Source organism: Zingiber officinale, chromosome 5A (genome assembly GCF_018446385.1).
Source record: "Zingiber officinale cultivar Zhangliang chromosome 5A, Zo_v1.1, whole genome shotgun sequence".
Lineage (NCBI taxonomy): Eukaryota > Viridiplantae > Streptophyta > Magnoliopsida > Zingiberales > Zingiberaceae > Zingiber > Zingiber officinale.
The window spans coordinates 103,263,228-103,274,274 of record NC_055994.1 but is presented as its reverse complement, the minus strand read 5'-3'; the positions used below and the strand labels follow the sequence as shown (position 1 = coordinate 103,274,274).

General features: G+C 42.0%; 1 protein-coding gene across 1 annotated transcript; it reads right to left on the bottom strand.

Annotated features, from left to right (window-relative positions):
* Positions 1 to 348: 348 nt before the first annotated feature.
* LOC121981286 (noroxomaritidine synthase 3-like) lies at positions 349 to 2,128 on the bottom strand. Its single transcript, XM_042533731.1, has one exon. It carries the CDS (start codon positions 2,100 to 2,102, stop codon positions 531 to 533), a length of 1,572 nt encoding a protein of 523 aa, XP_042389665.1. The 5' UTR covers positions 2,103 to 2,128; the 3' UTR covers positions 349 to 530.
* Between the last annotated feature and the right edge of the window lie 8,919 nt (positions 2,129 to 11,047).

The window sequence follows — 11,047 nt, the reverse complement described above, 5'->3', positions numbered from 1 at the left end:
AATATTTATTCAAATTCTAGATCTTATAGTGATCAGCACCTTATGCACGTTACACTGAACTGTCTTTAGAAAAACAAAACGACCTAAAGTGCTACAGTAGATACGAGTCAGGAGGGAGGCTTCCCTGTCCCGATGACCCACAGCCATACGAGTCAGGAGGGCGGCTTTCCTTTCCTGATGACCATGTTATGGGCTTAATTTGCATGCCTTGTCCTGTCATGTCAATAATCAGACGCTGAGCTGTGGATGAATCATAAATGGATCCTTTGCATTTTCATGACCATCGAGAACGATAGCACATTTGGCAGTTGGTTACTTCATACAACATGTGTGGTTCTCATCAGTCCATGTCCATCACAACAAATATATATTGGCCTGATCCAAACACTGCTTGTTACAACATTTTACCAATTATTTCATAAGTGATTACACTGCAATTATTTATTTCTTAATCATATATTTAATTATTAACCAGAGTGATAATTAATGAAGATGCCTGCAGCTCCTAATCCGGTCGCGGCCGGAGCGTTTCATGGCGATGCACATCTCCTCTTAATCCTGACCTGGAATCCATTCTTCATGTGAAGGATTATCGAAAGCTTCGGCTCCACTACGTGCCCTTCCACCGCCTCCACCTGGAAATTGTAGAGCATGGCCGCCGCCGCCACCTTCATCTGAGTGAAGGCCACCTCCTTCCCCAGGCATGCCCGCGGCCCCGAGTTGAAGGACATGAACTTGTACGAAGGCTCATACCGCAGCCTCCCTTTCTCCGAGATCCACCGCTCCGGCCGGAACTCGCAGCAGTCCTTCCCCCACACCCCCTCCATCCGCCCGATCGAGAACAGAGACACCAACACTCTGGTGCCCCGCTCCACTCTCTGCCCGCTCGGGAGCGTTTCAGGTAGCACCGGTGCCTTGTGCTCGAATGGAACCGGCGGGAACAGCCTCAGCGCCTCGCATAGGGCGGCGTGGAGGTACACCATCTTCCCCAGCCCCTCTGCCTCGAAAAGAACCGTGGCGGAGCTCGATCGATCCTTTTCTGGAGATATGGTCTTTAGTTCCTCCAGTATTTTGGCTTCCGCCGAGGGATTCTTGGACAGCAACCAGAAGAACCATGACAGAGCTGCACCGGTGGTGTCCCTTCCGGCGAGCATAAAGTTCATGGCCGTGTCGCGGAGGAACTTGTGGTGGAGTGCTGCTCCTTCTTGGTCGTCGTCATTCATGTAAGACGAGAGTAGGTCGGTGTTAGTTTGGTCGTTGTTGGAGTTCTTTTTCTTCTTCTTCTTCTCCGCCACGCATTCGGATATGAAACCATCGATTTCCTTCCAGGCCGCCGCCATCCGCCTCTCCACCGCGCCGACGCGGAACCGCCTCATCCACTTCCACCACGCGTGCGGCACGGCATGGCGGAGAAGCAACGTCTCCATGGCGTCGTCCATGGCCCGTGCGAAGGGGACGGTAGGGAAGTCGATGGCGAGGCAGCAGAGGTCAACGCCGAAGACCAAGTAGGTGGTCATGTCGAAGGTGAGCCGGAGAAACACGTCCTGCAAGTCCACCTCCTCGTCCCGCCGCGTGAGCTCATCGAGGAGCGGTAGCAGCCCCTTCTCGGCCTTATCGCGGCTGGCGGCGAAGACGAAGGACCGGAAGCTCCGGCCACTGAAGAGGCCGTGCGCCTTCGCGCGCTGCCGCTTCCACAGTTCGCCGTCCGCGTTGAATATTCCGTCGCCGAGGATGTCAAAGATCTCGGCGAACTCGTCGCCCTTGGGGTAGTTGGAGAAGTTGGCGTTGAAGACGTGCTGCAGGTTCGCAGGGTCGCAGGTGATGACGTAGTCCATGCCCATGAACCAGGGCCCTCGGAACGAGAAAGTACATCCGGTCTCCTGGAGGATATCGGTAGCCCAATCGTGCAGTCGGTGGAGGTTGGCCAGAAGGCCGGGAAGCATCCCGGCGACAGGCCAATTCACCGGCATGGAGGTCGGATTTTTAAAAAAGATGCGGTAGTAACAGTAGAAGAGGGCGAGGCAGAGCAAGGAGACGACGAACTCAGACCAGAGTTGCAGGAGAGCCATGGAGAAGCAATTAGTGCCATTGGCAGCCACCATCAAGCAATGTATTTATAAATAAATTATTCTATAGAGAGAGACAAATTAAAAGGTAAATTTTACGAAAATCTGAGAGCTGAGGGAGAAGGTAGCGTTAGTTCCATTCCATGGCCAAACGTGGTAAAAAATAAAAATAAAAATAATAATAATAATAATGAATACGCTTACCTGTCGATAAGCGTCCCCGTCAATCAGTTTACAGGGAGTCTAGGGATTTACGCCACTATTTATCGCCTCAACTAAGACGTGGGGCCACTTGAACTGCCCTACTAAATTTCAAAATGCCGTTTTGAATTTACTGATTAATAATATATTTTTTCTTTAACAAGCCATTCAAATGATTTATCATTTGCAAGAAAAATTTCTTCGTGAGAATTAGGAATTGAACCGCTCTTTCATACAGCAAAGTCATTCAAATATTACCATTAGGGTTAAAGTCTCGTATTAGAAAAATTTAATAAAAATCACATGATTATAAGGATATATGATATTTTTATTGGCATAAAGTTTTTTAGATAGAGTTCAAGAATAAAGTTATAAGAGTCTAGATCCAAAGTGAATAATATCATATCATTGTGGAGATATGTGGATATTTTTTTGCACAACAAATGATATCAAAGGCATGATCTAGATTAGATGTCATGTGGGGCGGCCTTGAACGAAGTTGAGAGTAGGCCCGGAGTATGTCAAGGTGATCGGATGATTACGAGAAGGTCCGGAGCAGATCAAGGTGACTAAATGCTCACGGGGAGGCTCAAAATAAGTCAAAGTGACAAGATATTCGCGGGGAACTCAGAGTAGGTCAAGATAACCAGATGCTTGTGAGGAGGCCTGGAGTAGATCAGGGTGATCAGATACTTGCGAGGAGACAAGTAGGTCAGGGGTGACCGGATGTGTGTAGGGAGTCCCGAAGTAGGTCATGGTGACTGGATGCTCGCGGATAGGCCCGAAGCAGGTCAAGATTGACCGGATCCAGCTACTTACGGGGAGGCTCGGAATAGATCAGTATGACCGGATGCTTGTGGGAAAGGCTTCGAAGCAGGTCAGGATGACCGGATACTCGTAGGGAGGTATAGAGCAGGTCAGGATGATTGTATGTTTGCGAAGAGGCCTGGAGCATGTCAGGGTGACCAGATGCTCGCGGGGAGACAAGTAGGTCAGGGTGACCGAATGCTCGCGGGGAGGCCCGGAGTAAGTCAAGGTGACCGGGTAAGGATGCTTGCGGGGAGGCCCAGAACAAGTCAGGATGATCAGATGCTCGCGGGGAGACTCAGACCATGTAAGTAATTATGGCCCTTCGTTTGAAGGGAGGATTGTTGGGGTTCAATCAAAGTCTCACATTAGAAAAATTTGGCAAAAATAATAAGGTTAAAAGGATGAATGATATCTCTATTGGCATGATACCTTTTGGGTAGAGCCTAAGAGCAAAACTATAAGGGCCGCAAATAAGAAAGTTTTAATTATATTTAAAACTTTTCCTTTTGTAAACATCATGGTTTAAAAGGAAGCTTTAATTTTTTGTTGTAAAAATTTTCCTTTTTAGTATACCATGATGTGGCCGGCCATAAGAAGATTAAAAGGAAGTTTTAATTAAACTTTCCTTTTTTACCAAGACCAAAGATTATAAAAGAAGGGAGATGGTGCCTCATGGACAAAACAACCTATTCTTATTCCCAATCTATTTCCTTGATGGCTGACCATGCTCCCTTCCTTTCTTCTTTCTTGTAGCCGGCAGCACCACCTTCATCTTGTCACCTCTTTTGCTCACTTAGGGCCGGCGGCATCAAGGGTTGCTATATCCTTGTGGCCGGTTGCTTGAAGAGGAAGAAGAAGAAGAGGAGAAGCACTTGGTGGTCGGTTGCTTGAAGGAGAAGAAGAATAAGGAAATTTCCTATTTTGGCATCCCTTGATGGCTCAAGAGTCTTGGAGAAGAAGAAGTGGTCCCGGTGGAATTCATCTTGGTAGATCGTTGCCCACACGATGTCCAAGAAGAGGTGAGGAATAGAACAGAAGATCAAGAGGTCTTTAGCTACAAATAAAAGTATAACTAGTTGTCTTATTCCGCATCATACTAGTTTTCTTTGTATGAATTTTGAAATACCAAACATAAGAGGCTATCGGTTTTAGGCAATCAATTTTATGTTTCGATTTTGTGTTTCTTTTATTTTTTGATCTTATGATTCGATTGTTCTCAGTGGTTAAACCTAGGGTTACTATAAGGAGATTAAATATTGAATTTCGTTGAAAGGTTTTGTCTAGGAAGTGGTGGATGATCTCATACCCAAGAAGGCTTAGTGTCTCGCCATGTTTAACCTGGAAGCCGATCTTTGAAATAAATATTTAATCAACTTTGTAACATGGGTGGATTTGGATTAATAATGTTAAGCATCGTTTGCGATCGAAGTCTAAACCTCTAAGAACAGATAAGTTGAACTTGGAATCAATAATGTTAAGTTCTATTTGCGATCCCAAGTTTAATTTCTAAAGAACACAATAGGTTGTTAGGAAAGGTTCGGGACTTGTACAAAATTTTTGTACAGGGGAACCAGTATGATATTCCGAGTAGTAACGAACAATTGGTATTAGAGCCTTGTTTTAGCTTCTGTGTGTTTGGTTTTCAGTTTAATTATGCACATGTCATACATAATTTAGACATGATAATAGTAGGATGTGCAAATAGATTAACTTTGTGGTTGCAGGCATCCTAGATCCAACGATTATGGCCATGTTGTGTTTATGTGTGATTGGACCCTCATACATGTCGAAGACATTTTATGTGTGTGCATGATTGAAATATTAAAACAGCAGGAGCTGTATTAGTTATTAGGATTTTACATTTTGCTCGATCTAAATTATATGTACATTCCTTCGTGGAATATAGGATTGATAAATGTAAAATTTTATTCTTGCCATGGATTGTATCCTTGTGAGGCGTGGGACTATTTAAGGACCAGAGGCGTAGTGGAAAAGAAGCAAGATAGATGCGATAACTAGACCGGATGGTGGTAGCTAAAGATGGCAGCAACTAGGGTTGATGGCAACTAGGGTTGATGGCACACAAAGGACAGCTATGGATAAAGGCTATAATAGTTAGAAAATTATTTTTCTTATTTATTGTCTTTTATACTATGTGTGCTTGTGTTTGTGTGCTTATATGCATGTTAAAATTCCTCGTTTTAAATAGCTAAGTGGGAGAGGAATTTAATTAAATTCCACGGTCTCCATTACTAGTTTGTAAGTGATGCATTCAAACTTGCGCGTTGGCTCTGAGTGCCTTCCCCCACATCGGATGAGTTTGTTTGCGGATCACTAGATCAAACTTCCTTAATGGATGATTATAGGAAATTATTTAGGATGTGTGTGATATTCTCCAACTGAAGGGACACAATTCTATTTAGTGGATTTATAATCAAGTAATGGTATACACTTAGGCACATTTAATAGTATCCTCTCCATCGGAGTCACTGCTATTATTTGTGTGACCGAAGAAAAACCAACTATTAATTTGTCATAAAGCTAGGTAAAACCCCCTCTTACAAATGTTTGAATTTGTATACGTCCACACTATCGTGACATACAAAATTCATGGTGTTTGAGGTAATTTTATTTATCAGAAAGTTAGGTTGACAAAATAAAATTAATGGGTAAACCCCCTCTTACAAATAATTGAATTTGTATACGTCCACACTATCGTGGCATACAAAATTCATGATATTTGAGGTAATTTAAGGTTGACAAGATAATTAATGGGTAAGACTCTCCTCTTACAAATGTTTGAATTTATATACGTCCACACTAACGTGGCATACAAAATTCACGGTATTTGAGGTGTTGGTGAATTTAAATGATATTGTTTTGAGGAATCAATATTATTTTAAATTCTAAAGTTTTGACTAAATATTTGATCGAAGGCAGACAAACTATTAATTTTATTTGTCATAAAGATAGGTTGACAAGACAATAAAATTAATAAAATCTCCTTTTACAAATGTTTGAATTTGTATACGTCCACACTAACGTGACATACAAAATTCACGAGGATTTTGAGGTGTTGGTCTTGACCAAATATTTTTGTGATTCTTAGGATTTCAAATGTTTTTCAATTCCCTAGCTGTTATATTAGAGAATAGATTTACTAGTCCCAATTATAATGATTGGAAACAAAACTTGGACACTAAGGTGGACTGCCCTCTCAGGAATGAGAACAATAAAGGTGTATCTTATTAGTTGTTGAAACATGTTTAGTGGTGTTATCTACCGGTACCTGGCGTGTAGATACGAGAACCACTGATCATGTCTGCAAATTATTGCAGGGGTTCCAGGAAACCCGACAACTACACGAAGGAGAAATCACTATTTACATGGGCAATGCTACAGAAGTAGCAGCTGTTGCAGTGGGAGATGTTTAAAGGAATAAAATATTAGCTTTGAAAAATTATCTTTACGTACAAAATTTTAGAAAGAACTTGATTTCAGCTTATAAACTATATAATGATGGATATTCTGTCTATTTTGATAACAAAGGTGTTATCAAGAAAAATAATAAAGTTGTCTGTTCTAGTACGTTGGTTGACAATTTGTATACTCTAAATCCAATAACTCCCATGATGCAACAAATGAAAATTAATAACACATCTTCTAATTCAAATAAGAGAAAGCAACCTTCGGAAATGAACCAAACATATCTTTGGCATCTAAGGCTAGGTCATATTAAATTTAGTAGGATTCAAAGGTTAAAAGTCGATGGACTTTTGAGTTTATTGGTGGTGGAAAACTTTCCAACCTGCGAGTCTTGCTTGAAAGGAAAAATGACCAAGAGACATTTTAAGCCTAAGGGGTATAGAGCCAAAGATGTGTTAAATTGGTTCATTCTGATTTATGAGGATCTATGACTATCCAGGAAAGAGGTAGTTTCGAATATTTCGTCTCTTTTATAGACGACTATTCGAGATACGGGTATATTTACTTAATGCGCCGTAAGTCTGAGTGCTTTGATAAATTCAAAGAATATAAGGTTGATGTGGAGAAACATCATGGTAAAAGTATCAAGACACTACGGTGTAATCGTAGTGGCAAGTACCTCTTAGGAGAGTTTAGGAGTCACTTATCAGAAGTCGGGATTCAATACCAACTGTCTGCACTTGGTACACCCCAACAGAATGGTGTGGCAGAACGAAGGTATAGGACTCTTATGGAAATGGTTAGATCGATGATGAGTTACTCAGAATTACCAAATTTGTTTTGGGGATATACTCTAGAAACGACAATGAACATAGTACCTTCTAAAGTCAGAACCCTCTACTCCCATAGAATTGTAGAATGAGCATAAGCCTAGTCTAAAGCATATTCAGATTTGGGGTAGTCCAGCACATGTGTTGAAGGGAGACACTGATAAGTTGGACAGGAGTTTACTTGTTTGTGGGTTATCCTAGAGAAACGAAAGGAGGTTCATAGTCCTAAAAATCAGAAGGTCATTGTTAGCATCAATATCCGATTTTTAGAAGAGGACTATGTAATGAACCACAAGCCCATGAGAAAAATTGTTCTTAAGAAAATTAGAGAAGACACGTCTAAACTAGTACCTGTTAGGACCGAAAAGTAGCTAGAGGGGGGGGGGGGTGAATAGCTTCGCGTGTGCTCGTCGAGCTTCGTTGCTTGTTTCTTCAAAGTGATGCGCAGCGGAATACAAAGAAACAAACTACAACAATGCTAACAATAAGATTTTACTTGGTATCCACCTCACAAGAGGTGACTAGTCCAAGGATCCACGCACACACACACACCTCCACTAATAAACACTCCTTTTCGGTAACTACCGAAGGCGGAGAAGCCCTACAAGACTCTCAATACAAGTAGAAGAAAGGGGAGTAAAGAATAAGCAAAAGCTTACAAGAGATGCAGTAAAAACCCTAGCTTCTTCTTCTTCTCGTTGCAAATCACCTCTTGACTTGGATGAACCTCCAAGAACCTTCAAGAACTGGCGGTGAGGAGCTTAGAGAGTGCTGGGGAGGAGCTGTGATGAATCTGGAATGAATCGGTGAAGTTCTGCCGAAGGAAATGAACGCCTGCGGCTTAAATCGATGCTAACGGTCGAATCCCGATCGATTGGAATGCTCCCAATCGATCGGGGAGGCTTTGGATCGATCCACGGATCGATCCAGAGCACCTCTGTGCTCTGGAAAAACTTCTGGATCGATCCAGCGCTTATCGCGTGAAGCAGCAGCGTCCCAATCGATCCACTGATCGATTGGGACCTCTGGATCGATCCACCGATCGATCCAGAGGGGTTCTGTTCGCGGGGACTCACCGGATCGATCGGTGGATCGATCCAGATCTGCTGGATCGATCCACGGATCGATCTAGATCTGCTGGATCGATCCACGGATCAATCCAAACCTGCTGGATCAATCCACGGATCAATCCAAACCTGCTGGATCAATCGGCTGATCAATCCAGATCTTGGTTTTTGCCCAAAACCAAGCCCAAAGCCCCCTAAACCAACATCTAGTCAACCATGACTTGTTGGTACATAAGACCTAGCATCCGGTCACCCTTGACCAGCTAGGACTCTCTCACCAAGTGTCTGGTCAATCCCTTTGACCCACTTGGACTTTTCTCTTCTTGCCAAGTATCCGGTCACTCCCTAAGACCTACTTGGACTTTTCTTCCTCGTGCCAAGTATCTGGTCAATCCCTTTGACCTACTTGGACTCTCACCAGATGTCTGGTCAACCTTGACCCATCTGGATTTCTCTTGCCCGGCTTCACTCACCAGGACTTTCCCAATTGCCTAGCTTCACTCACTAGGCCTTTCACCTGGCTTCACTCACCAGGATTTTTCTCCTGCCTAGCTTCACTCACTAGGACTTCCCAATTGCCTAGCTTCACTCACTAGGTCTTTCACCTGGCTTCACTCACCAGGATTTTCCTCCTGCCTAACATCCCAGTTAGGACTTCCCAGTCAAGTATCCGGTCATCCTTGACCTACTTGACTCTTCTTCAATCAACCTTGCATTGTCAAACATCGAAATCCAAACCAAGACTCAAGCTTGGTCAACCAGGTCAACCTTGACCTGAGGAATGTTGCACCAACAATCTTCCCCTTTTTGATGTTTGACAATACCAACACTATCACTTACAATACCACATGTAAGTTAGGCTAATCCCATAGCCTAAACCTTCTTCATGCCACTAGGTAATGAATACATAAGTTAAGCTCTTCATTCTCCCCCTAAGAGGGCAAACTCCCTCTAGGTGATAAAAGCCTAACTTACTCCCTTTCATTCTCCCCCTATTGGCACACATCAAACCATGCCCCATTTTTGGGCACACATCAACAGATTCACTTGTTGAAAACTCTCCCCCTGAAGAGTTGCTCATCGTCGTTCACAACTTCACTCGTTGTGATCAGCACGATAATGAAGGTCTCATACCCTTTATTAACCTTAACCCTACATTCTCCCCCAATGTAGGCAAATGCCCATCCTTGAGCATTATCCACTTGAAACCACTTGAACAATGAGGATATCCACTCCCCATTAAAGTTCAAACGCTTAACCTTGAGCATGTTCTTAACGGAAGGTTAACCACCTTCCAAGGTTCATGAAAAATAATTTTTTTATGTCTTTAAAGAGTCCCTCCCCATAAAGACATGGTGGTAACTTCTGTCATTGCACCAACAATGACTTGGAATCCCCAAAACTTTAGGAAACCCAATTTTAGAAGTTTTGAGGTTCAAATATTCAAAATTTGAAACAAACCTCAACCTAAACTTCAACTTAGCCTTCCTTAACCAATCCATCCTTGTTTTCCACACGAAAACACCCTTTTTATGTATACAAATGTATTTTCAGGGGTTTGGAATGGTTACCTAGACTAAAATAGGTTCAAAATGCTGAAATAAGCTTTCCCAGCCAAAATCAGCATCTTCAATCGATTGGAGTTGGGTTCCAATCGATTGAACCCTGCTGAATCGATCCACTGATCGATTCAATCTTCTTGGATCGATCGGCTGATCGATCCAGCGAGCTTCTGCTCGCGAGAAATGCCTTCTCAATCGATCGGCTGATCGATTGAGACACTCCAATCGATCCACTGATCGATTGGAGGCCTGAAATTGCTGAAATTCAATTTCATCCAATTTCAGAAACCCCTAGAAAATTCTACAACATTCCAAAAATTGTAAAAATTTGTGTAGACATTATTTAGGGTATAATTTATCATGGAAAAATAGTTTTCTATGAAAATACATCATATTTTCAAATATTGACACAAACTTGAGAACTTGCAAAAACTTTAGTGTTTTCTTCAAGTTTGTGTCTAACTATTCAATGGTGATTACTATCAAAAGATAGCCTTCACCAAGGTTTTCCAAAATTATTTTGAAAACATTTTCAAAACCAATATCCCACCATGTTCCTTGGGCTTAATGCACATGACTTGTACATTAGCTTTCCCAATGATGGGAAAACACATAACTATGTGTTTTGATGAACTTAAAACTCAAGGAAATGCACTAACTCAGTATGTTGAGTTTTGTTCGTCTTTCTAACATCTCACTTGTATCTATTGTGCATAAAACACATACAAGTCATCTTATAGGTCTTTGTGAGATGTTAATTTTGGTTTTGCTATAACCTAGGGTTCATGCATATTTATCTAGTCATCTTGTGGATATTGACCATCCACCTAGGATGTCATTTGGTATGCCACTTGATGATAACTGCCATTTGTCCTTAATTTTAAGGAAATAACATAATGCATGATAATGTTATGGCATACATCAAAAAGAAATAATTTTCAGAAGAAAATTTTCTATAACTACATGATGTATGTATGTCATGACATGGTATTTTTGAGTTTTTCATAATAAGTCATGAATGCACAAATAAAACATGATGTCATGGCATATAATGGGAAACCAAACATGACAAGATTTTGCATAAT